The sequence below is a fragment of the Lipophrys pholis genome, assembly GCF_963383615.2.
Source record: "Lipophrys pholis genome assembly, chromosome: 4".
Taxonomy (NCBI): Eukaryota; Metazoa; Chordata; class Actinopteri; order Blenniiformes; family Blenniidae; genus Lipophrys; species Lipophrys pholis.
Window position 1 is genome coordinate 20,511,312 of NC_137637.1, and position 27,678 is coordinate 20,538,989.

The 27,678-nt window shown below is 39.8% G+C and overlaps 1 protein-coding gene across 26 annotated transcripts; it reads left to right on the forward strand.

Annotated features, from left to right (window-relative positions):
• The first annotated feature begins 1,765 nt into the window (after positions 1–1,765).
• znf740a (zinc finger protein 740a) lies at positions 1,766–27,211 on the forward strand. Of its 26 annotated transcripts, none has more exons than XM_080461532.1 (24): positions 1,766–2,236; positions 4,206–4,368; positions 4,572–4,754; positions 5,272–5,418; positions 6,094–6,214; positions 8,031–8,114; positions 10,019–10,102; positions 10,531–10,614; positions 11,050–11,133; positions 11,492–11,575; positions 12,113–12,196; positions 13,770–13,853; positions 14,220–14,303; positions 14,664–14,747; positions 15,189–15,272; positions 15,836–15,919; positions 16,339–16,422; positions 17,826–17,909; positions 18,341–18,424; positions 20,231–20,314; positions 20,777–20,860; positions 22,580–22,663; positions 23,160–23,278; positions 24,169–27,211. In XM_080461532.1, exons 2-24 carry the CDS (start codon positions 4,324–4,326, stop codon positions 24,340–24,342), a joined length of 2,217 nt encoding a protein of 738 aa, XP_080317658.1. In that variant the 5' UTR covers positions 1,766–2,236; positions 4,206–4,323; the 3' UTR covers positions 24,343–27,211. The 26 variants fall into 26 exon arrangements, 25 of the variants coding, with proteins under 25 accessions (XP_080317658.1, XP_080317662.1, XP_080317645.1 ...); XM_080461536.1 differs by having other exon boundaries at positions 5,272–5,388; XM_080461524.1 differs by lacking the exon at positions 8,031–8,114 and adding an exon at positions 6,464–6,547 and having other exon boundaries at positions 1,800–2,236; positions 4,572–4,775.
• Positions 27,212–27,678: the final 467 nt, after the last annotated feature.

Genomic DNA, 27,678 nt, shown 5'->3' on the forward strand with positions numbered 1-27,678 from the left:
ATTCTAAATTGTGTTTATACGCTTATACAGTCAACAAAAATACACAATCTCAAACTCACCCTCTATCCTTCTCATCTGTCTCTGCTGCACAGTAAGTGCCTGTAGAACATGATGAAGGTGTACATTGGTGAGATCTTATAAATGGGCGATGAAATAAAGTTTACCTGTGTTCTCTCCATCAGAACTTTGCATAATATTTGTCTTCTAAACAAGACCTGATGAATTGTTCACAAGGAAGTCTATGGCCTGTTGATTCAAAAAGCTTGTTTCATTTGCAACAATCAACCGTGTTCAAATCTAAGGCAGTCTCTGTACTAATCCTGGCTGTTAAAGGAAACAATCATTTCTCTGGACTGTCTGGGACTAAGTGTAGTATTCAGGTGAATGGTTGAGTTGTTTTTCAAGTTCACTTGATGAGACTGGATCACTCTTATCCAGACAACAAAGGATCACCCAACTGTCCATGTTTCTTCTTAACTAAAGAGAGCAACACCTTCATCAATAATATAAAAGACACTTTTGTCAAGTTGTTAGTCATTTCAGAGCAAAAGAGACAAAAGACCTTAATGTGTGTGAGTATGTGTGTGTGGGTGTATGTGCATGCATGAGTGCTTTCGTGTGTGTGTGTGTGTGTGTGTGTCGGGGTGACATTCTTAAGTAACCAAGTTAGCTTTGTTGACTCATCACAACATCAAAAGTGTTGCTGACCAAGCTCACCGAGCTCTTTATGACAACAGTGTTGCCATCATTCTTATTGCTACCTCCAGCTGGAAAATACACAATGTCACAAAGCTTTAGTCATCTCTAACTGCTGCCTTGAACATGGTCATACATTACCTGGTTTCAAATGGGCTTCACTGTTGCCAGATGTCAACCGAACCTATTGGAAAATGTGTTTTACATCATGAATGAATCACTTGTTGAGGAATGAAAGTGTTTCAGAAATTCCAGCAATGTTAATGTTTTGATGATTACAGTGGGCAATGTAAGTGGCAATTGAGTTATTAATGTATCAACTGATCCATTGAATGTTATTCTGTGGCTTTTTGCAAACTATGGAATTTTGTGATTTAAAAGATATTTTCAGCTCTCTTTATTTTACAAACAAGAAATTTGTTGAATTTTGAAGGATCAACACCGAATTAAACAGACTTATGATCTTGTCTTTCACAATTCATAGAATTTACAGCTTTATTTAATTTTCTGTTGACATTATTTCAGTGTTTTGCCTTCCCCTCAAGCAAAAACAAATGTGACTCTGTATCTTGCAGGAAATCTTAAGGAGGTGCAGGGTGGATAATAATAGTTTCAGATGTGTCTGTGTGAATGTTAAATTGATTTATTGATAAACCTACTCAACTGTTGGGAACACAAGGTACATGAACTAATATGTATAGAAAATGTTTTACAAGTGTTCAGAAAAGTAAGGGTACAACAGACTCATTTGAACTGAAATTGAAACTGCATTAGGGGAAAAATATAACATTTTGATTGAATTAATAGCGGTGATTATTAAAGGGCTGCACTGTGGAGCAGTGATTAGGGCTCTAGTCTCACAAGAAGAACGTCTCGGGTTAAAAAAATCGGCCAGGCTTTTCTGTGTGGAGTTTGCATGTTCTCACCGATTGCCCCCATATGTGAATGTCAGTGTTTGTGGTTATCTCTATGATGGACATGCAACCTATGTTGAAGTTTTAATATGCAAGCCTAATGTAATGTATTATAAGACAGGTGCATAAAATAAATCAATATTGATATAACAGATGATGACGTCATTGTTCCTAGCCATCTAATAACACAATAAATATGAGATCGCAGTAACAACAGCGATATACCGACGCTATTTATTTATTTATGGTGAGAGGGGGCGTCAGTCACAATGGGGCGATCGGATTGAGTGAGCCCAGCCTCCGCTGTAATCCCGCACGTCGCTGTTTTATGTGATTTTAAGCGCTCGCTCCTTCTTTTTCCATCTGCGTCTGAATCTGCTGCAAAACCGAAGGCCAGCGACCATCGCCTGAGGAGGACGTTAAATCTCCGCATCAGCTGTAAAAAAAAACATTTTACAACATGGACTGAAACGGTTTGTGTTGAGGGGGCGCAGAAGAAGATGAGCCTTTTCTCCTCGCTTGAAGAAGCAGAGCTGCCGTGTGGGGGAGTGGGTTACATCCTGTGGCGTTTCCTGTGTTTGTAAACTAGACGCGGCTGAAAAACGTCGGGCGACTCCAGATTAAAGGTGAGTAAATTATCTCCTCTGTTGCTTTTTTTTAAGTTGCGAGATGGATTTTTTATTTTTTTTTTAGCTTCGCATTGGATGGTCTTATTTTTCATCGGTAAAAGAAAAAGCCCACGTTCGGATAAAGGCTGCGGAGGGGGTTAGGAGGATACCAGAGCGTTGGTGGTAGCTAATGCTAGGCTAACAGACGGGAGGGGGAGGCAGGCACTCAGCGACGGCCATCACGGACGTCTTCATCGCTCCTCTTGTCTTGAGCCAGTTCAGCTCCCCTTTTCTTGCAAGTTATAGCGAGGTTAAGCAGACCACTGAACCGATCTTTCAATAGTCACTCTCTTTTTAAGCGACTGCATCGCCGAAGATGACCAGGTGGGCTCAGAATTTGTTGGATTGCTGTCGTTGACGTTGTAGTGGGCGAGGGCGCCAGCGAGCAGCTAGCCGCTGTTAGCCAGGCTGGGTGGGAGTATGCAGGCCGCGGACAAAAAAAAAAAAAAAAAAAACAACGGCTCGTTTTTATAAGCCAAATCACATCGCTACTATCTCGACTGGCGTTAATATCAAAACTGTAGTCGACCTGGCGCTATAGGACGCGGTCGTGTTGTGGTTTTAAGTAGCGTTAGCCGTTGTTAGCACCCTGTTAGCTCTCTTAGCATTTCTAGCTAACGTTTGTTAACCAATGGCGAAAGCATTGTACCGTTAGGGTCGAGTTCTGCTGCCACTTGGCCGCGGTCTACATTTTAGGTTGAGATGTGTGGTACAGTCAATTGCTGCGTTTACGCAACTTATTATTCGAGTAATTGGTGACACGTCCAGAAAAAGTGCTCTCAAGATCGTGCAATTGTGCTTTCAGTCAATTAATGGCCTCCTCGCAGGATCCGCGTTAACGACGTACATAATGTAATCACGTCTGGAGAGGGTGGGTGTAAACGGAGAGCTCTTCATACTGCATTATGTTTGAAGTTTGCAGCATAACAAGTTGTTGCTTTTGCGTTCCCCTTCAGCCTTCTGTGCAGAAACACACTCTTAAAAGGCAACATATGCTTGCATACGGTCGATGTAGAAACTGGCTGAAACGTTCTTTTAGGCTTTCAAGCCTCAAATGTCGCCCTGTGTTACAACAGTCATCTTGGATTGTCCCTGTAGTTTCAGATTTAGTGCAATGTGACTCTCATTTGCCTGTTTTTGCCACTGTGATTTATGTCAATGTGTCTGTGCTTCATCCTCACAGCCTGTGCTTGTTTTAACTAAATCTCCTAAAGCCATTAAAACGTAAATTAAACTTAAGTGTCAATATAGGCAGTTTTAGATACATGTTGGCTTTCCTTATTACATCAAAGCTCTTTATTAGTTTTTGTCAATTTTTTTAAAAAGCACTGTAGTAAAATGTTTACTTGTATGTAGACTGAAGCCATTTAATCTAGACAAAGTGAAATAACTAAAATAAAATGGTAAGCCATTAAGAAAATAATAAACTGAGGGGGATAGGAGAGTAATCCATCACTTTTTAGGATCCACAAATGATTCTGAATCCAAAGCTAGTGCCTTTTGAATTCTGGATGGAACAAAGTTAACTTTTTGAAAAAAATCTGGCTCTGCATTGAGTCACTCAGGTTATTTGAGGTTTTTATATTGAGGGACCAGAAATGTCAATAAAAAGCTTTATTTCCAACTCACATAGGCATATATCTGGCAGTACTAACCTTTATATTACCTTTGCTCTAACACTTTTATCACTGAACAGAAAAATAGTTGAAACAATGCGACTATGTATGTAATATGAGTTATTGAATATTAGTTAAAGTAAATAGTTATATTTTATGGTAAGTATCTGAACAAAGTCGGGGATGGAGCTATTAGAGTACAGATGAGGACTAATCAAGTGTTATATTTTTGGAAAATGTAACAAAGACAGCAAGTGATGCTGTTGTAATTTAATGCTTCTCTGTTTCATCCACATCCTCCTCTTCCTCAGTTTTAATGCTAGATGAGTGAGGTGGGTGTGGCTTCCCACCAGCCCGACCATCCTGACTGACGGATCTCTGGATGACCTTGTCCCCACCCCTGTCCCTGCGCTCACATATACCACAGCAATGTCACATCTGCCCAGCAGCTCAGTCCGCGACCATATGAAATGGGTTTGTTTTAAGAACACCAAAGTGGTTTCAAATAACTTTATTTGCAGTCTTGTGTCACTCAGGATGTTGTCGTTGATGACTACCCTGGCAAATGCCACGTGACTAGTAATATTGTGTTAGACGCAGATACTTTCAAATTGCTGGCTGTTTGTGAATGCTTGACGTATTTGGTTAGTGTCTCTGTTCTTTGGATTTCTCCGCAGGCGGGGCTGCTCGGCTGCGAAGCTGTCCTCTCCAGTATGGCCCTGATGCAGGCCAGCTCCATGGCCGCTCCGCCCAAAAAAATGATGGCTCCACTCGGCCATGGACCACAGCAGAGAGAGGGACCGGACCGTGCTCCCCAGAGCCACATGATCCTCCCGTCTGGAATGAGCTGTCCACCCCTGGTTAGGACTCACATGGGAAATGTTGAGTGGGAATGGGGCTTTTCAATGGCTTTCAAACATTTCTTTCACTATAAATACAGTCTTGATATGGTTTGACTTTTGTAACATTTGGACTTGTGTAGTATCTATATTAGCCAGGTCATCTTTATTGTCCATGCTACAACTTGCAACACAAACAACATTGAGATTATCACTACTGGCCTGCATATGAGGGAAAATTGTGACCGTCTATGGGGCCGATTGCATCATTGTCCAATTTCTTTTTTAATTGTACATTTAGATCAGTTTCCAATGAACCAATCCCGCCTACACAATTGAAGTTGTTAGATTTTCATCCAATTTTAGAAAAAAAAATTCAGTTTCAGTACACATCAATTTAGCTGAAGAAAAATAACAGACCTGCATTTGTTCTACAGTGGAGAAAATACACAAAGGATTTTTTTACTTTTTGTTTTCCCAACTGTTTCTGTAAATAGATAATAATTAACTTTCTTTTATTATTTTTTTGGCTTCATAGCTTATCCGGAAGGAAGGTGAATTCCAAGCCCCCCGCCTGCTGGACGAGAAAGAGATGAGGGCCACCGAGGACATGCAGCAGAAAAAAAAGAACAGGAAATCAGTAACGCCCTGTAAAGTGAGAGAACAAGAAGGAAGGGGAGGGAAGGTCAGTGGCTGGGATTGCTAAATAGGGATATATTTTTTTAACTTATTACATAAAATGTGCCTTTACATATCTTTTTCTTTTTTTTTTTTTTTTGGTTCTTGAAGGCGTTTAACTTCATTCAAGTAAGCCTCACTTGGAGCTTTCATGTGTGCACATTTTGTTTGTGTGGGGGTGGGGGGAGGAGTCGAGGGAAGATGTGGAGGGGGTGGGGGTTCTCTAGAGAGGAAAGAGGGGGAGGGGAGCAGAGTGAAGCGGAGCACAATAACTGCAGTTGTGTGCATAACAGGGGGAGCAGTAACGTGAGGGCATTAGGCTATTGAAGGGGATTGTGGGGCATTTCTCAATTCAGATGTTAATTACTTTTTTTTCTTTCTTTTTTTTCTAAGAAAAACACAAAACCTGATTTTGTGTTCACTTTAACCAAAGATGTGGTGATTTTTTTTATAAATTTTTTTTTAAATAGGAAAAATTACACAGGCCGATATAGGTGAAAATTTGACCTTATATTTTAAAGATGGATCTCAGTCAAAAATAAAAACTTAGGTTTAGGTTTTCCATGAAGTTCAGAGTAGTTTGGGTGGGTTTTGGGTCCAACCGTTCAGCACACACTATTAATACACTCTTTTAAACAAGTTTTTAAATGTTTTAACTGCGGATTTGTACTGTTCTTTATAGGGCGCAGGCGGAGACGAAAATGGTCCGTCATCTAAAGTGCAGAAAAACTTTATTTGCGATCACTGTTACGGCGCATTTAGGAGTGGATACCACCTAAAGAGGCACATCCTCATTCATACAGGTATGGTTCCTGCTCGAAGCGACTCGAGTTCACAGTTCAGTTCAGCTCAGAACAGCTGCTATCGCTAAAATAAATGAATGAGTTGTTGAAAGAGACCCAGAAAGCTTGAGTGAACTGAATCGAGGAGTGTGCTGCAACTGTGAGGTTTTTGCAATGGCCTGCTTAAAACCTTGTTTGGTAATAGCTTTTGCCTCACAGCTAATTGGTATCTGTGGGGACTTGAACTAAAACTGGTGCTCTTCGGTTTAGGGGAGAAGCCGTATGCTTGTGCCGTATGTGACATGAGGTTTATTCAGCGTTACCACCTGGAGAGACACAGCCTCATTCACACGGGTATGCGTCCTTTAACCGTACCCATATTACATAAACCAGACTACTTATGTAGTCCGTCACATGAAGCAATGGACAGATGCTCAGGGTTCACTTTGTCTGTGGACAGTAGTTTCCAACAAAGCCACTCCCAAAATCTGTTCATCCCTAAATATAACGCAAAGTATTTGTCTCCCACACTAGGAAAAATTGACGGTAGGCAGTACAACACAGTACAGTCCCAGAGTCCACTATTAAAAACGCTTGTGTATAACACATTTTTTCCCATGGAAATCTGTTATAAGCAGAGATTACATATGTGTAGGCCGTAGGTCTCGAGATTAATGCCGAAATTGAGAAGGCAAAAAAATCATTCAGACATTGACTTGTCTGCAAAAAGTTTGTTCTTGTTTTGCCCTTTGTTTGGACTTGTTCTGTCGTTGCATCAAGTCGGTGTTTCCTGAGTGTCTGTTTATTTGGACCTTGTGGTGTCTGTGCAAATGGCGTTTTGTCTTGCAAAGTGGTGTGTTTCACATACGGGTCCTCGCTTGGTGTGGTTACTTGCACTCAGGCTGATATTCTAAAGGTTTTTTTGTCGTCTGGCAGTTGCTGCATGTTCTGCAGACACAATGCTTCATCAACATATCACACTCACTACTTTGACTGTAGGAACATCCCACTTCTTTACTGAAGTCTGCCATGTCTTCAAATGAATTCGAGCTGTCGAACCGTACGGCTCCACAACTTGTTTCCTGAAATATTTAAACAGACGAGGTGATGATATGTTAGATTTCACTCGGTGAGTAAGACACTTATGTGGCCATATTAAACATAAAAGAAAAAAATCCTCATGCTCAAGATGACGTGTGTTTGTTTTATGTTTGAGATTTGTCTTTTCTGTGTGCATCTTGTGGATCTTAATTTGAGACAGTACATTTCCCAAAACAGCTGTGCAAAATAAATTACGTTGATTTAAACCCTAAAATTAATAAGGAAAAAAAAATAAGACTTTTTGATGGTGGACTCAGATTTGTGACTGTGTGTGTGAAAGCAAAATCCTCAAAGCACAGGCCACAAAAACATACATTACATATTTAAATTATATTCTGTACACAATATTATCAATGGAAATAACTGCATGGACATCAAAGGACTATGTTCTGAGTTTTTCTTTTCTAGTGTCAATATTTACTTTGCATCTTTTCACACCAAATTCTTTGTTTCTCATTATTTAAGAAGTATGCACTGTGGGTAAGTCATCTTTCAACCTAACTGTTCTTCTGAGTCAGTGACTACTGCCCTAGTATTCACATCAAGCCTCAGTGGTAAACAATTTCATCTGGCTTCTATTCACATAATGTATATTCATACAGTTTATCTGTACATTCCTTAAATTCCAGTAAATGCTTGTTCTGCGACACTGCACCTGTTCTGTTATGAGATTTTTATTTCTTCTCGCTTTTTCATTAGCCTGACTAGCTAATAATTGTATGCTCTGTGTGTGTAGGGGTGAAGCCGTACGCTTGTTCCATGTGTGACATGAGGTTTTTCCAGCGTTACCACTTGGAGAGACACAGACTCACTCATACGGGTATGCGTCTTTTTACCGTACCCAGTCTGTGTTACAATTCCTTTAAACGTGAAGTTGACTCCTCAATCAATTACTAGTCTGAACAATCCACTGGCATCCAAGCAATCATGAATACTGAACCCATTTGGGACTTGATCAGAAAAACCTTGTATTTAAAAAGAAAAAAAGCGGGTGGGGCGGTTCTCTTTATGGGAAACATACCTTTCTATTTAGTGTGCTGAACAGGCAGTTTTCAGAAGTGGTTTGCAAATCACCAAATGACGACCGATTTTATAAATGTGCCTTATGATTAGCATTTATGTGAGATTATTGTCTCCTTTAGTGTATTTTTGTTTATTCAGGATGTGTCTAATCCCACTCAGTACTTGTTAATTTGAATACTGATGGAAAAGGCACCAGCATTAAGATGGTAGCAGAATGATTTCTTCATAGTAATATGTGAATAGTTGCAACGCCATACACTGACTCAGATAGCTCCTGTGGACGACTCAAAGCACATTGGTCCCTTTTGTACCATCGCTTCACAACCAACATTTGCATTTGTTTAACTTCATTCAAATACCTGTCTAGTTCTTTCTTAGTTTCACAGTTGCTTCCACCTACATTTCAGTATGATACCAATGGTTAAATATTGCATTAACTGATTCAGACAATATACAGCAGGTGTGTCGTTTCAACATAACAGACAAATTTGACCCATTATTGATATTTTTAAGACTTTATCCTGAGCATAACTTAAATTGCTGTTTTAAAATGTTTGAATCTTAATGACTTGTGTGTGTGTGTGTGTGTGTGCGGACAAGCTCCCTCTAGTGGTACGTGAAGGAAAGTCACAGTTTTTAAAAATTACAGCTATTAGGAACATTAACTATTATCAAAATAACATAAAACTCAAAATGCTTAAAATGTAACGCATGAAATTCACATAAAAAAATATGTATCGTTTTCACTTGATGATGATCTCAATCTCAGCCTGATGCATCTGGTTCAAGCACTTTGTGCGTGCATACTTGAGACATGATTACTTGAAAGAATGTTTGTGAAAAGACAAACCAAGGTGAAGTGTTTATGAGGAGTAAAGTCGTTCACTTTGTCAACCGTCCACAGTCAATCGGCTAAGCCTCCGCTACTGTCTGTTCAGATTGTTCATTGTAGTTGTACTCAGAGAGCTCAACATTTATCAGATGGTCCATCCTATAAAAAGTAATCAACCACTGATCTAACTGGGCAAGAGTCTACTGAAATAGTGTCACTTCAAGCCATGGTATATTATGGGAGTAGTCCTTTGATGTCCACACTTATTTTACTATTTCATGGCTGCACAGCTCTTGTTTTTCTGCTTTTAACTGTCTGGCTTTTTACAAGCATTTTTCTTTTACTGTTGCTCAAATGCTTGTGTTGTAAAAAAAATCTGGCAGAGATCAAATTGGAATCTATTGAAAGTTGAAGCAGATCGTCACTTTGATTACTCCGAAAAATCAGCATGTAAACATTTAAACACCAATATCGATTAATGTGCACAAACCACTTTGAGGTGGACACTCGGTAACTGGCCACTGTTAAAAGGCATCCGCGATAGAGCAAAAGGTGCAGTAGTGTTTCTGCTTCAGCTGGCCAGTGTGATCACTGTCTACCATCTTTTCTTGGCTATCTTGCTGCTGTCGTGTATGGCTTGTTTCAAACACACTGGGCTTAATCTGTTGCTGCTTTCGTTCAAATAAGTTTTTGGTGTCTTGAAAATGAACTGACTGCAGGCAATTTTTCTAATTCAGGGTGAAACAAAGTACCCCTCCGCATGAAGCTTGATGCCTTTCGGGTTCTAGTGATCTCATGCTTGTTATTGATGCTTCCTTTTCATGCAAAAGGAACCTCCTAGCTAATATATTGATACTTTGTGTATGTAGGGGTGAAGCCGTACGCTTGCTCCATGTGTGACATGAGGTTCTTCCAACGTTACCATCTGGCAAGACACAGCCTCACTCATACTGGTATGCGTCTGCTCACTTTAGTTGGGTAAAACTTTCCAACTCAGCGATGTAAACAGATTGAACGTCTAGAATTGAAACCAGCATAGAATATAATTCACTTTTCGAGTTGTATCCAGACATGTGTTAGGATAATGACAAATGCATCGTTCATAGTCGTTAATGTAAATGTGTGAAGAACTTCAGCTTCTCTCCTGCTGAATGCTCTACTTTGTTCTGCGCAGTTACTCCCTCACTGCAACATTTTTACTCGACTGAAACAACTTCCTTGTAGTCACACAACCACTGCAAAAATGCAAAACATGCTATTGTTTGTCCGGCCGCTTGTATAATGTGTAGAAGAGCGATGCTGGGCGAAGCTGGTCAAATGTTGAATCTTTTGTTTTCTCCCCTTGTTTCTAGCTCTTATTGACATACTTTTATGTGTGTAGGGGTGAAGCCATACGCTTGCTCCATGTGTGATATGAGATTTTTCCAACGCTACCACTTGGCAAGACACAGCCTCACTCACACGGGTATGGGTTCACCCTTCTTTACTACACGAGTGCCCACATACCCAATTGATGGTTGAATAGTCTTTAAGTGAACTTGTTATCCGTAAGCATCAAGCTTTCTGAACTGTTGAGGTGTATCAAGAGTGATTAAGAGTTCCCATTTAACCCTTTAATGCCCGATTTAATGCAGCAATACCTCCACTGCCCGTAAACAACCACTTTGAATTAAGTTTAAAGACGCTTGTCAAGCCTGTCGGCATTGAAAAGTTGCCCCAAGTTCAGCAAAAGACACTTTCTTTGAGGTTCCTTTTCATGCATTTTCACAGACGAGATAAGTTAATTGAATGTCTATATTGTGAAGCTGCTTCTGGCATGTCTGGATACATAACTTAAGTTAGTCTGTCCTGTTCAGTTCATTGTGTTTCTTTTACAAGATCTTCTGCTCTGTGTGTGCAGGGGTGAAGCCATATGCTTGCTCCATGTGTGACATGAGATTTTTCCAGAGATACCACCTGGCAAGACACACTCTCACCCACACGGGTATAAGTTTTACTTATCCCTCTCACCTGAACGTATACGTGCTTGTAGAATTTTGCTCTTGAGTGTACAACCTCCTTTACTTGTGATAGAACTTGGACACATAGCACACTTTATTTTGTGTTACTCAATATATATTCTGGACAACGAAATGTCAGCTTTAACCACTGGTAGATTGATTTTGTGTTCTGTTTACTGTGTTTTCTAAATATTCTAATAGTACACAAGTTTTGCAAGGATAGATCTTGCGATTCTTGTTTATCACAAAGCTTTGACGAGTGTTTGAATAATGACACTTTATGTGCACATAGTTCATAAGAATATTTTTGTCTTTCTTAAATTGAATACTGTACGCGTTTAGGGGTGAAGCCATACGCTTGCTCCATGTGTGACATGAGGTTCTTCCAGCGTTACCATTTGGCAAGACACAGCCTCACTCATACTGGTATGCTTGAATTAATTGTTCCCCTTTCATCTGTCAAACCTTGCTTTGAATACTTTACTTGATTCTTTTAATCGATAAGCCCCAATAAGCTCGTTATACAGTTCTGTGACATGTTTGATAGAATTTTTAGGCTTTGTTGGGAAACTGTCCACTGAAAAAGTGACTCTGTCAGATACTTTGTTTTGTGAAGAAAAAAAAACTCTGTAATGGTACCTTTGCATGTGTATTAAACAGAACTTTGTTTATTCAGGTAAAGACACAGTACACCAAAAATTGCTGACGCTTTATGACTTCAGATGAAACATGATAATGCAGCTTGATTGAGTCTGTAATGACAAATCTAAATTTGATCACAACCACCAGTTTTTAATGGTTAGGTTTAGCTGAGATTTTTTGTGTAATGTGTCCTCACAGAATTTTCCTAGCAATAGTGCACAAGCTAGTCTTAACACGTGCTGTATTTTTATTTGTCTTTGTTCTGTGCTGTTGAAGTTAATGAGTGTTGTAAAACCTCTAACTGTGCTGTGTTGTGTTTAGGGGTCAAGCCATATGCTTGCACTATGTGTGACATGAGGTTTATTCAACGTTACCAACTGGAGAGACACAGTCTTACTCACACAGGTACGTCCTCGTTTTCAAAACTTGATTTCTTTTCTCACTTTTCTTTTGTGATGCATGACCCACACCTTGATATTTACACGGCTGCCTCAAACTCGAGTTTGTATTACTTTGTCACTGCACTGACGTGTTTATTTGCCAAGCGGCATTTGTAAGGATCCTCATATGCTTTTCTAGAATAATACTTTCTCTATACTTTGTATATGAAATGACATGAGGACCATGAAGGGGGAAAAGATGGCAATATTAGTCTTTGGCTTAAAGATTAATTATACTGTTTCCCTTGAAAATTTGTAATTGTTTCAATATTGGCTCATCCCAAAGCAACTATATATAGTTAGTCTTATAAAATATATATATATATAATTATATATTGTTATATTTATTAAAATGTCTCTGGAGCTCAGTTTTCCATTAAACTCTCAATTGTAGAAATTTTGTACACCCGTGATCAACCAGAGTGAAAAAAGTGGGTCGACAAAGGTGTTTACTGTGTTGTAGTTACAATGTGATTGCCGATTGTAGTTTGTACATTTTGCATTTGGACAGCTAAAAAAAAAAAAAAAAAAAAAACCCCAAAGCTGTTTTCCTGCTAATGGCACGAAGGTTTAGTGACGTTAGATTTTAAACTATTGTGGAAATGATTGCATTAAGAAGTGAATTTTTGCAGTGTGGCGTTGTCTTATAAAAAAAAAACTGTGAGGTCTCTATAAATGTAAATGTCATCCAGAATAGTATTTTATTTTGAGTTTGTTTATGCGCCAAAGTGTGCATTTTAGTTTATTAAAGAATATTCATGTTTAGAGCTGATTGCCCACACAACTAGTCATTGTGTCATTTCACATCCAAAGTCATAGACAAGAATATACACATTTTCCTTGTTTTGATCGTGAGTTTATCTTAGAACTAGGATTTTTTTTTTATTACAAAAGCTAAGAAAAGTGTATTTTTCCTTGCGATAGCTTCTGTATGATTATGAGTCATTTCCATTGAATGTCTGTCTTATTTTTCTCAATTGCTTTTATAATGTCCTCACCGACTTGTCATGTGAACAGCTGTTTGCCAACTGCCTAAAATTGTCTCAACCTCTGCGATCAGCGTGACAAAAATTGAAATATTAACAAACCTATTAGTGAAATCTTTACGTGGTATGTTGAAAATTATCACATCACTTTTTGGCATAGAGTGAATTTGTTGTGCGAGTTGGAAAGTGTCCACTAGGGATTTAGATTTTACCTCAATTATTTGAGTCGATTTGAAAGGAGTGGTTTTCATTTTGTCCTGAAAAGGAATTTATTTTTAGCTTTCTGCCGAGGGTATTTTTATTAACCCTCCCTCACTCAAACTTTGGCTGAAGACATATAGCATTTTCACTTGAATCTGGTGTAAAAACAAAATATATAGTTTCTGATTGGGAAAAGCGGATTTTTGAATGAAGCATGCTGGAATTTCCAGTTTAAAACAAGGCGCTGACGAGTGCAACCTAACTTTACTAAGTTATTAGTAAAGTTTTGACGTCGATCATTTTTGGCAGTTGAGTTATCTCTGTGCTAAAGCTGGTACTTTGTGTGTATAGGGGTGAAGCCGTACGCTTGCACCATGTGTGACAAGAGGTTTTTTCAGCGCTACCACCTGGCGAGACACAGCCTCACTCATATGGGTATGCGTCTGCCAATCTTAACCCAGTCACAAGACTAAGATGCTGCAACCTCTGTATTCTTGAGCTAGCCTTGTCTATCTGTATGCATACATTATTTCTGTAGGATTATTCTAAGTGTATTTTCCATCAGATGACATCATCAGCTCATGTAAGTGGGTGTTAGAGCCCTTCTGATATTTTTGTAATTAAAAACAAGCTTCTCATACATATTATAGCCCTGTAAGTGAATTAAGGGTCTGACATTGGTTATTAACCACAGATATCAATTGAGCACAGAGTGAAACGATGAAAAAAAAACCCAACCTTACCTTTTAGATGAAACGTGTCGGAGACATAAGAATAATTGTCTTAATGCTCTGCGTTTAGGTGTGAAACCTTATGCTTGCACCATGTGTGACATGAAGTTTTTTCAGCGTTACCACCTGGCGAGACACAGCCTCACTCATACCGGTATGGGTCCGTGCACCGTGCCCATGACATCCAGCTTTAGTCCATGTGCACATTTCATGTTTTCTATGTGAGGGACATGCCAAGTCTAAAGTCTTACCAAGGTTTCCATGCCTGTTTATGTCAGCCATTGTCTGTCGGGATCAGCCGAAGAGCCATAAATCAGTATTGTGATGTATGTTGGAATCTTCAACACCAAAAACAGGATTACGACTTAACGGACAGACATTTGGACAATATTGTGGTGTATTTGCATGAATTGGCTATTGTGTGGTTAATAACCAATTGTGGTGATAAGATTTCCTATATTTAAAAGAATAAAAAGTGAGGCTAAGTGCTATAATATTGCTACTTTGCATTTAGGTGTGAAACCTTATGCTTGCACCATGTGCGACAAGAGGTTTTTTCAGCGCTACCACCTGGCGAGACACAGCCTCACTCATATGGGTATGCGTCCGCACATCGTACCCATGTCACCGAGACCAGACTGTATTTACATTGTGTTAGTCATAAAGCCAGCTGTCTATGGTAGCAATTCATGTTCTTTACAACTGACAAGAAAAATAGTCCTAATTCCAGAGCATGTGCTTAACTGTAACATTACAACCAGGATATTCTGCAATGAAGTGAAATACTGCAGCATCATCAGCTCATGTGATGTGTTAAGTTGTGGATTTGAGAATTGGTTTTTATAGATTTTTATGTGTTCTGAATGAGAATTGGTCAAAAAAAACAAAACGATTCTTTCTGTGGGAAAAACAAGTGATTAGAGTTTAACAACCCATCAATCCTGATTAGCTTTTAGAACTTTTAAATTAGTTAATGATGGATTGTGAACACACACAAAATGCAAAGTCTGAAAATAATACCTTAATGCTCTGCGTTTAGGTGTGAAACCTTTTGCTTGCACCATGTGTGACATGAGGTTTGTTCAGCGTTACCACCTGGCGAGACACAGCCTCACTCATACGGGTACGCCTCAGTGCACCTGCCCTCCTCACATTCTATTACATTCCAGCACCAGGAGCACTTCTATCAATAGATTTTTCCTTTGAAATAAATTTCATGGTAACCTGCCAGAGGTTTGTTGACCCCCTATGGTAACCAGTCGAGCACTTTCCAAATTTTCTGGTGTCTCCACAGTTTGAAAAGTGTTTACTTCCCCAGACCTCTCATAACAGGAGCAATCACTGTTGATGAAACTCTGAATTATTAAAAACTCGTTTGCACTGAAATGTGCTTTAGAAAAAGCCCAAAAATGTAAACTTGATCAAAATATAGTTTTAGTGAGAAACTATGAATGCAGTACTGATTGACTCCACTTCTAACACTGTAATATACTGATAGCTCCTTACTGAACATGTAGACAGTTTTCTAGTTGTTCTTGAAGGTAAATAGTTAAGTGAAACCAACATTTTATTTACTTGTTTTGCATGAATCTGCAAATGTGTGGTTAATAACCAATAACTTAGGTGTTTATTGGTAAAAATGGAAACTTGAGGTGAAGTGCTATAATATTGCTACTTTGCATTTAGGTGTGAAACCTTATGCTTGCACCATGTGCGACAAGAGGTTTTTTCAGCGCTACCACCTGGCGAGACACAGCCTCACTCATATGGGTATGCGTCCGCACATCGTACCCATGTCACCGAGACCAGACTGTATTTACATTGTGTTAGTCATAAAGCCAGATGTCTATGGTAGCAATTCATGTTCTTTACAACTGACAAGAAAAATAGTCCTAATTCCAGAGCATGTGCTTAACTGTAACATTACAACCAGGATATTCTGCAATGAAGTGAAATACTGCTACATCATCAGCTCATTCGCTTATAGGATTTTATAGATTTTTATGTGTTGTGAATGAGAATTGGTAAAAAAAAACAATAAAACAACATTTCTTTCTGTGGGAAAACAAGTGATTAGAGTTTAACAACCCATCAATCCTGAATAGCTTTTGGAAAGAAATTAGTTAATGATAGATTGTGAACACACAAATGCAAAGTCTGAAAATAATACCTTAATGCTCTGCGTTTAGGTGTGAAACCTTTTGCTTGCACCATGTGTGACATGAGGTTTGTTCAGCGTTACCACCTGGCGAGACACAGCCTCACTCATACGGGTACGCCTCAGTGCACCTGCCCTCCTCACATTCTATTACATTCCAGCACCAGGAGCACTTCTGTCAATAGATTTTTCCTTGTAGGTATGTTTCATGGTAACTTTCCAGAGGTTTTTTGATCCCCTATAGAACCATTGACATGTTAAATAACTGAAAACTCCAGTACCATGTTCTCCGGACTATGTTGCCCCCAAGTCTTAGTAAAATGAGTCTTGAACACCAGTGGAGCCATTTTTTATCAAAGGAATTCATGAAAAGAACATTGCATAGTATTCTGAGAAAATGGGTTATTTTATGTTCCTGTTTAACGTAACAGTTTAGATTAGTGGTTCTTAAGCTTTTCAGTGTGTACCACCTAAGAAAATATTGAGTACCACCATTACGCCTGACCTGAACATAGAGTAGCAGAGGTTTACCCTATTAGCTATTGACTCATTATTTGCATACTTATTTTGAATACAAGTTTCATATATTTTATTTATTTTCATTGTAAATTTGGTGCCATTTTGATAGTTTTGTATATTTTTAAATAAATGCTAACGGAAGAATATAATTGATTTACCTCCACGTACCACTAGAGGGAGCTCATGTACCACCACAGTTTGAGAATTACGGGTTTAGACAATTTGCGTGGCACGACATAATTTTAAAAGATCTTTATCTAATGTAAGGCAAATCCACTACATTATTCACTCGATCTGGAAAGAACAAAGGTAAAAAAAATTTGTAAAAAGACACATTTCAGTGGTTTCAATCCACAGAATTAAAATCTATTTAATTCTTCATCTTTGGTATGTCTTTCAAATGACTTCACCATCTCCGGGGGAAGATGCAACACAGTCTGCTCATTATTTGGCTGCCGCATACTCTTCGTGGTCTTCAGCTTTAACTTCATCAGTTTTTCTGAATCCCGACAGGATGGATTCGATGCACCTATTAAAAAGTTGCACAGCGCATTCTCCAAGTTGCTTGTTAAATGAGTTGCACAACCAGAAAGGGGGTGACTTATAGTCCGGAAAATATGGTAACCAAGCGAATGCTTTCCAAACTTTCTGGCATCTCCACAGTTGTTTGAAAAGTGTTTACTTCCCCAGACCTCTCATAATAGGAGCAATCACTGTTGATCAAACTCTGAATTATTTAAAACTCGTTCAGAATGCAGCTATGAATGCAGTGCTGATTGACTCCACTTCTAACACTGTAATATACTGATAGCTCCTTACTGAACATGTAGACAGTTTTCTAGTTGTTCTTGAAGGTAAATAGTTAAATGAAACCAACATTTTATTTACTTGTTTTGCATGAATCAAAAAATATGTGATTAATAACCAATAACTTAGGTGTTTATTGGTAAAAATGGAAACTTGAGGTGAAGTGCTATAATATTGCTACTTTGCATTTAGGTGTGAAACCTTATGCTTGCACCATGTGCGACAAGAGGTTTTTTCAGCGCTACCACCTGGCGAGACACAACCTCACTCATATGGGTATGCGTCCGCACATCGTACCCATGTCACCGAGACCAGACTGTATTTACATTGTGTTAGTCATAAAGCCAGATGTCTATGGTAGCAATTCATGTTCTTTACAACTGACAAGAAAAATAGTCCTAATTCCAGAGCATGTGCTTAACTGTAACATTACAACCAGGATATTCTGCAATGAAGTGAAATACTGCTACATCATCAGCTCATGTGCTTATAGGATTTTATAGATTTTTATGTGTTGTGAATGAGAATTGGTAAAAAAAACAACAACAACCAATAAAACAACATTTCTTTCTGTGGGAAAACAAGTGATTAGAGTTTAACAACCCAGCAATCCTGAATAGCTTTTGGAAAGAAATTAGTTAATGATGGATTGTGAACACACACAAAATGCAAAGTCTGAAAATAATACCTTAATGCTCTGCGTTTAGGTGTGAAACCTTTTGCTTGCACCATGTGTGACATGAGGTTTGTTCAGCGTTACCACCTGGCGAGACACAGCCTCACTCATACGGGTACGCCTCAGTGCACCTGCCCTCCTCACATTCTATTACATTCCAGCACCAGGAGCACTTCTGTCAATAGATTTTTCCTTTTAGGTATGTTTCATGGTAACTTCCCAGAGGTTTTTTGATCCCCTATAGAACCATTGACATGTTAAATAAAATATCAAAAAACTCCAGTACAATGTTTTCCAGACTATGTTGCTCCCAAGTCAGTAAAACGAGTCTTGAACACCAGCATTTAAAGACCATGTCATATTATTCTGAGAAAACAGGTTATTTTATGTTCCTCTTTAACGTAACAGGTTAGATTAGTGGTTCTTAAACTTTTCAGTGTGTACCACCTGAGAAAATATTGAGTACCACCATTATGGCTGACCTGAACATAAGCCGCAATCCCACTGCACTTTTTGTACCAGGACTGGGCGAGACAGCTTTTCGCGTGGTCCCACCGAAAAAATTGTGGATGGTACGGAAAAAAACACGACCACCGGCTACGATTTTCCGCCACCCCTCCGTTGAGGTACCTAGCACTGAGGAACGGGCCCGTGAGGAGGAGCGACAACGCAGCCGTCTGCTGATTGGTAGTGATGATCGCCACTCTCGACTTTCCCACAATATTTAAATATTTCATCGGCCGTAAACCCTCCCGTTGTTGTTGTTTACATACTGTACTCCGCTTTGCACTCACTTATTGTTTTGTAAACTTGGTTTATTGAAACGTCGGCGCACAACACAGCATCGCGGTCTTTCAACAAAGTTCAGACGCTCCTCTCAGTAACAGGAGGAGGAGATTCAGCAGGAGCTGGACGCTGCTGTTCACAATGAGAAAATTTGTGCAGTGTCACAGGGAACGACTCGGACGGCCACAGAGTTGCAGCCGGGTAAAGCCGGCCGCCGCCGGCTGCTTCCGCATACTTTGCCCAACAAATCCCCACATCTTTCACAAACCCGCCTACATTTTAACCATACTTTCTGCGGTGGGACCGCGCAACAGTTGGGCTTGTTTGCGCTTTGCTTTACCGTACCCTCCCGCTCCGCTCCGGAACCGCGGTTTAAGAGTAGCATGCAAATCCACTGCATCATTCACTCAATCTGAAAAGAACAAAAGCCACATTTTTCGCAAAACACCACATTTCAGTGGTTTCAATCCAAATAATTAAATCGATTGAATTCTACATCTTTATCGCTTTCAAATGAGTTCATCATCTCCAGAGGAAGATGTAAGGGTCTACTCCCTATTTGGCTGCCACGTACTCTCCGTGCTCTTCAGTTTCAACTTCTTCAGCTTTTCTGAATCCCGACAGGATGGTTTGGATGCAACTCCTGAAAAGTTGCATGATGCCTCCTCCAAGTTGCCTGTTAAATGAGTTGCACAACCAGAAAGGGGGTGACTCATAGTCTGGAAAATATGGTAACCAAGCGAATGCTTTCCAAACTTTCTGCCGTCTCAACAGTTTGAGAGGTTTTTACTTCACCAGACCTCTTATAATAGGAACAATCACTGTTGATCAAACTCTGAATTATTCAAAACTTGTTCACATGAAAATGTGCTTTAAAAATATAGTTTTACTGAGAAACTATGAATATAGTGCTGATTGACTCCACTTCTAATGCTTTAATATACTGATGACTCCTTATTGAACATGTAGAGACAATTTTCTAGTTGTTCTTGAAGGTAAATAGTTAAAAAAACATTTTATTTATTTGTTTTGCATGGATCGACAAATATGTGGTTAATAACCAATAACTTAGGTGTTTACTGGTAAAAATGAAAACTTGAGGTGAAGTGCTATAATATTGCTACTTTGCATTTAGGTGTGAAACCTTATGCTTGCACCATGTGCGACAAGAGGTTTTTTCAGCGCTACCACCTGGCGAGACACAGCCTCACTCATATGGGTATGCGTCCGCACATCGTACCCATGTCACCGAGACCAGACTGTATTGACATTTCAGCCATAGGTTCAGCTCTGAGAGGCAATCATCATTATTGTGTGTACTGGTAAATTCAGTGGTGCCATTCATATAATCAGAACTGTCCTGCATTTTGTGTCTTAATATGAATGTTGCACACATTAAACCGGATTACAGCCGGCGTGAGCATGTCATTGAATGCAGGACTATGATATCATCAGCTCATAAGATGTGTTAAGTTGTGGATTAGACATTTGGATTTGGAGAAACAAAAAAAAACCAAATTTGCTATGGATTGGATTTGAGAATATTTTGTAAGATTTTAATCATTTAAGTGGTTAACAACCCATCACATGTAAAGAGATGTTTAAAATACATGACTGATTGATGGATTGTGAAACGGACACTAAAAGACCTGGAAATAACATATTGATGCTCTGCGTTTAGGTGTGAAACCTTTTGCTTGCACCATATGTGACATGAGGTTTGTTCAGCGTTACCACCTGGCGAGACACAGCCTCACTCATACGGGTATGGGTCCGCGCACCTGCCCTCCTCACATGATGTACAGTACTGTGCAAAGGTTTTAGGCACAAAATGTCAGCTTCAGGGTGACGTTTTTAGGAGAGAGAAAAAAAATCTGCATAGTTTGTATTGATTCGATTGACAGTCCTGCTGGACAGCGGTTGTTCAGCGTTCGACTTTTGGGCCGAGTGAGGGACAGACCGTCTGTTGCAGACCTCCTTACTCATTCTGCCTGAAGTTAGTTTAATACGACTAACTGCATGCTTGGTCAGATGTTCTCATCATGGTATCAAGTGACACAAAAGAGAAACACATAGAACAAGTGCCTGAAACTTTCACAGTGCTGTAGATTTACCTTTTTATTCTCTACTGTGCAATGTGAGGGATATTTGTGCAGCGTTACAGAAATAGTGAAAGTCTTGTATTAAGAGGAATAAATGACCAATAACAACTCACATTCCTGTGATCAAAACTTTATTCTATTAATGTATTGCATAAATAACTTTGTTGCACTCCTGCACTGCCTTTAGCATTCATCACATACTCTGGATTGAACAGTTGTACAAATGTAATGCTCTTACCACATTTTGGAAGTTATTGTGGGTGATTGGATGCCAGTAGGTGGAAATAGGTTTTATGCAAATTGAGGAGCTGTAACCAGTAACCGAAGCAGTCTTACATCAACATAGCCAGCCTCGGTACGAGTTACAGGATAATGAACACGTTGTGAATCTTGACCAAGCCAAAAACTTTATTCTTGTCATGCAAATGTAAAACCACTGCTGTAGTAAATGTCTGATTTTGGTCTCAAAACTCCACTTAGCCGAGTAACTGGTCAAGCCCCCGAGGATGACTGCTACCAATCAGTCTGTATTATATTAAGTGTCAGATATTTGTTCATCGCCTGAATGCCCATTGGAATTAGGAGTTTGAAACGCCATTCCTGTACAATATGATCTATGGCATTATTTTTAAATTCTTCATCATTTGGGAAGCTGACCCCCGACTTCTGCTCCAGTCTATCCTGAAAAATATATTTTCAAATTGTTATATACATGCTGTCAGAAGGCATTTACCTGAGGCACACAGAATAAAACAAATCCACAACTTCTTTCAATGAATAGGTTTTAAAATCCGAGTTAATGAACATGATCAGTGTTTCATATCCACTCTGAGAGGATCAATAATCTGATTACCATAAACCAATTAGCATCGAGTCCTATCATAGCTACCTATCAATACTTACCAATACATCTCACCACATAATGTCTTTTGCTGTCTTTTTTTTTTCCCCTCTACAACTTAAGGTATTTCAAAATGTTTTGTTTTCTTTCATAGACCTAACATGGGGATAATTGTTACATGGTAGAATTATGGTGTAATTTTAGGTACAAAGAATGAGAACATCTGGGGTGTTTTTCTTCCGCTTTGGGCATTAAAAAAAAAAAAAAAGCTTCAGCACTTGCAACTAACCTTGTTTTTTTAAAAATCAGGCGTGTTTGCCTCCCTACAACATAAACACTTAACCCCCAGTTTAGCTTTTGCTTTTAACTGCATGTCTGAGCATGTCATCATTACCTGTACCAACAGTAAACCCTGCACAGCAAGACAGGAAGCTTTATCTCTGCACATCCTTCATTCAGTGTTGAAGCCAGTTTGAGGTTGTACGTTTGTATGTCTTGCACTTGTGGCTGGTAGGGCTAATATATTGCTCTGTGTGTGTAGGGGTGAAGCCGTATGCTTGTTCCATGTGTGACATGAGGTTTATTCAGCGTAACCACCTGGAGAGACACAGCCTCACTCATACGGGTATGCGTCCCTTTACCGTACCCTCATTACCGAGCAAAGGCACCGGCACTTACCGTTGCGACGCAGCGTGGTCACGACAAACTCGAGTTTGGATTGTCAAGTCATTTGATGGGATGTTGAACCAGTCTGAAAAAAAAGAGAGAGAGAAAAAAAAGAAAGAAAAAAAAAAAAAAGAACCCAACTTGTGGGGTCACTATGTGAGTAGATCTGGGCCCAGAAAACGAGAAACTCCACTCTGATCGACACATAATGAGTTGATGACGAGGCCTTGTAGAATATCAATTTTTCTGATGTTTCACTCTTAAAAGTTACCGATAAGGCAGTCTGCTATTGTTTCCAACTTTCTTTTTAGTGTTGGAAACCTAGTATGCAAAGAAGAAATAGTCTTTTTTTTTTTCTTTTTCTTTGTCTTCTTTTTTTTTTTAAAGTGTCCGCGGTTTGTTTGTACCAGACACCAAAATTGATGCATTGACTCTGTCTTTGTGTGCTCTTCCAGGAGAGAAGCCATTTGCTTGTGACATGTGTGATATGAGGTTTATTCAGCGCTACCACCTTGAGAGACACAAGCGTGTCCATAGCGGCGAGAAGCCTTACCAGTGCGAACGATGCCAGCAGGTACGTAGAAACCGACGGGACAAACGACAAGGCCTTCGTCAAAGTTTTTTTTTTTTTTTTAAAGAACAAAGAACGCCTTCTTCAAAGTTGGTCAGAATCATCCAGAAAATGTTTGAAATATAGAGTACTGACATTTTATTTCAAGTTATTCGGTATTGTTGGATATCACTCTGACTTATATGATGAGCACAGTGTCGTAGGTCTAAAGATAAAACTCATCCTCGCTGTGTTCTGAAAATAATTGAACTATCCACTCGTATACATGAAGGTTGTCAGTATTTTGTTTACACGATGTGATTGACTTCAATTTGATTCTGGCTCAATCTTTTAGCAATGATCTGTACAGAGTGCAACAGGGCGCGTTGGCTCGTATCTGTATTGTTCAGGTTGTGAGTTTTTCTGATCGACGCATCAAAGCAAACAGCGTCCGGTAAACCAGCCATGTTTTAAAGAGTTTAGAAACACACTGCTGCATGTGTCAGCTGTGGTAAATGAACTTTTAAGAGTGACAACGTCTGTGTGCCGGCGGACATTTTCACTGCAGGTAAAAAACTGTTTGGAAAAAATCTAATGAAATCATGATTTTCTACATATTATCTAAGTAGATTCACACGTCTAACAGTGAGCAGCATTGTCAAGAACAAAGAGTTTTGGGTCACAGAGCTGTAATGCGTCCTAAGATGGACCTTCCTCAGGAAGTCAAACCAAGCTGCTCTAGAAAGAAAGCGAACAGCACGACGGGCTAACAAGCAGCCAAAGGCTGAATTAGGGAATATTCTAATATGGCGCAGACTTCTAACAACTTCTGCTTCAGGTTTCTGAGTTTTACGGTCCGACGCGTCTCGGATTCCCTTTTATTCACTAACCTTGTTGTCTTGTCTCCTCTGAAGAACTTTTCCCGCACAGACCGGCTGTTGCGGCATCGCCGGTTGTGCCAGGGCCGCGGCGTAGCCAAAGTAGAGAACCAGCCATGCTGCGAACCTCGCCCGTACCCCCAGGAGCCCCCGCCCGCGCCTCCCACCTGGAGCCCCCTGCACCCACCTCCTGGTCGGCTGGCCGTCTGACATTCCATCTTCCCCGCTGCCGCAGCGCCGCCAGAGTCGGGACACGCCACAGGGTTTCTTCTGCTCGGCTCTGTGCAGAGTGACGCCACATTCTAGCACAGACTGACACTGCAGCTCCAGTCATGGGATTAATGACAGCGGGACTTTTGTGTTTCTGGTTTTCTGTTGAATTTTTACCGTGTTTCCTTTTCCTCCCTATTGGTTTTTTTTTTTTTTTTTTTTTTTATCGAGATGAGACTTTTCTGTGATGAGCAGTGGTCCGGTTTTTGTACTTAATCTATTTGATTTTTTTGCAAAAGAAAACAAAAACTGTTTTTATTGTTGTTCAAAAAGAATATCTGCATTTGGTGGTACTCTGGAGGATGTTTATCCTGAAGTGTGATGAGGTGGTAGAGGAAATATTTGAGCCTCTTCTTCTTCTTCTTCTTCCTCTTCTTTCCTATGTGGCCCATTTAGTGACTCAGAAGCATGAAACTGTCCTTTTGCGCTCTGAGCTTTGTCCTCTGAAGATTTATCTTCCACCGATGTGATACAGTTCTCAACCCGCAAAGTCAGACGTCGTTGACGATTTTGTAAATAGAATGCTTCTTGATTCTTTTTTTTTTTTTTCATGCACCGAATGGGCCGGGAAGAAGTAGAAAAACAAGAATCTGGTTCGAAAACATTCCGTCACCACTGTTGCAGTCGAGAGGAGAACGAAGCAACTTTTGTGAGTCATTAGAAGAAATATCAGCAACTGTAAAACCAGGACTTCCAAGTAAGAGGACTGGAAGGTGCCGTGTCGTGTCAGAGGAGTGAGGCATGTGGTTGACATGATGACTTGGGAGGAGAAGCAGGACGGCGGTCCTCGTCCTCCTCTCACATGTACTGAGAGTATGTGCTGTTGTACGTTCAGCTGTATATATGCATATATATGCACAGATCTCCAGTACAAGAGCAGGAAAAATTCTCTCCTGGTGTAAAATAATGCAGGTTGGCCACTTGAAGTCCCATTATGTTTGTACAGATTGTCACATTGTGAGATTTGCGAGGGTATACAAACTCTTGTGGCCTTAGTATGTTTCTCTTTTCTTTTCTTCTTTTTTTTTTTTCATTTTGCCTTTTTCACAACAGTTTATTATTGTGGATCTGATGTATTTACTAGCCTTTCATCATCATCCTTTTTATTGTTTTTATGGTAAAGCTGTCCTAGTTACTGAATGTTGATGGCTTCAGGCGCGCTACACCAGACTGACACGGTCTTCTATTGAGAGGTCGTCCTGATGCTGAATATTTTTGGGTCGTTGTTACTGATAACGGTGTAACACAGTATAGAATTCTGATGGAGCCCCCCTGGAAGTGTCGACGGTCCTTGTGAGAAGTACGGGGTGCTAAATGGTTTCCCCGCTGCAGCGCTCTGGCCGCTCGCCGGGGCCGCGGCAGAGCCGACACGCGTTGGACTGCCGCGCACGAACGGCCGCCTTTCATCCAGATATCCTGTGGTTGGTGTGTAATAATGGGTGTCCGTCATGTCAGTGGGTTTAGCCTTCGGTGAGTTACAGATACACAAATAATCATTGTAGTACTAAATGATTTTGTAACATACGAGTTGTTGTACCTATGATGAGCTTCGATCGTACTGTGTGGAAAGCTTCGACGGTCGAGCGGCAGAGCGGGCTGGTCGCGGCCACTCCGCTGCTTGCAAGACCAATTTCTCAAACTTGATCCTTTCTGGTACCAGCGAGCTTCCCGAGGCAGCTGCAGCGCTGGTGCAACGGGCCGAGTTGAGGAAGAGAGCGATGGGGTGTGGATGTGAGCCCAGCAGTGCTCTATTTGAGCTGAAACGGCAGATTTACAGAGTTCAGTGGCATTTTACCAAATGTATCGATGGGATGTTTTTAGTGACGCGGAGGCAGAGGTGTGTGACTGTTTGAAGGGGTTCAGTTCCACGTGACTCCAAAAGTGGCAGCGAAGGGGCCAAGATTGAGAAATGCAATAAATTGCTGTGGAAACACTATTTCTAAACTGTGGAAGGGACACTGCTGGTGCGAGCACATACTGGAAATGGCTGAAGGGCAATACAGTATATAGTTAACGACACTTGTTAATACCATTTTGTCATTTATTTTTCCTGTATTATCATGCTCATTGTTCAAATGCAATAGAATCCTTGAGTCTCGGATCATTTGTTATACGATTGAGGTTTAACGTTTTATTTTTGTTTTTTCGCAGACGGATTGAAAGAAATGTTTGTCTGGGAGTTTCTCATCGCATTTTGATGATTGTTTCAAGGACCTTTTTTATTCTGATGAAATTGTAAACACTGGAGTGACAGGAAAAAGACAAAAAAATAGATATGGATTCTTTTTTTTTTTTTCCTTTTAAACTGTACTAGATTTTAGGTTTTGGACAAAGCCAATTTCTCCTCAAATCGACGTAGAAGGTGGACAGAACAATTTGGATCAGTACAGTTGAGAGCCCAGTATGTTCGGTAATTTTGACAGTAGAGGCGGTAGTACCATGAAAAAAATGTTTTCTTTCTTATACAAAGTCCCTGGTATTTGTAGTAAATTATATTGATAATGGTATTAGATGAACAACAGCATAACAGTAGCTATCACAGATTAGTTGTTTTCTTTATTAGTCTTGCATGCAGAGTTATGGTCCTCATTTAAAAAAAAAAAAAAGAAAAAGAAAAAAAAAAGGATCTTGATATTGATTATTTTGTGTAGGAAAATGAGTGCATAAGAATAACTTCCTAAAAAAAGTTACGATTATTGTAAAATGGGCTAACTAATATGTACCCTTGTGATCCAATTAGTTTCAACTGTATGAAAATCAGAGGAGAGGCTTCTTACTATTATGCTGAAATAAAAGAATTTGTAAAGGATGTTTGTATGTCTTTCATCTCAGCTGGTCGAACGGCTCGTCTTCCAATCCTGAGGTTGGCAGTCCGTCACCGCCCCCCGCCCATCTTACCTGAACCCAAAGCTGCTCCCCACCTTGCATGGCAGTCATCACCATCTGTGTGTGAATATGATGGACCATGAACGGTGCATTGAGTGTTCATGCACTAAATATAAGGAAAGTCCGTTTTAGTAAAATGGATAAAATTTCCAACTCTATTGCTTAAAATCAATCCATGTCACTTAACGTGTGAATTTGTATTTTATTGGAGCAGTGGAACAATCGGGTTATGTTCCCGTAAGAAAATGTGGGACAAACTCGGAACCTTCACTTTTTAATAATTCACATCCATGGAAAGCTTTTATTCTTTTACTGCAGCAAAGCATTAAGGTTACTACTGGACCTTAACTAAATAAAGGAATGACCGGACAATTGTGGATGAGTGTGGAA

What these genes read in the sequence shown, in the direction of transcription:
- znf740a (XM_080461524.1), top strand. Translation starts at nt 4,324, where the DNA reads ATGTCACATCTGCCCAGCAGCTCAGTCCGCGACCATATGAAATGG. An exon ending in AAGAAGGAAGGGGAGGGAAG is followed by an intron (nt 5,419 to 6,093) that starts GTCAGTGGCTGG and finishes TGTTCTTTATAG; the next exon opens with GGCGCAGGCGGAGACGAAAA. An exon ending in ACACAGCCTCACTCATACGG is followed by an intron (nt 16,423 to 17,825) that starts GTACGCCTCAGT and finishes CTTTGCATTTAG; the next exon opens with GTGTGAAACCTTATGCTTGC.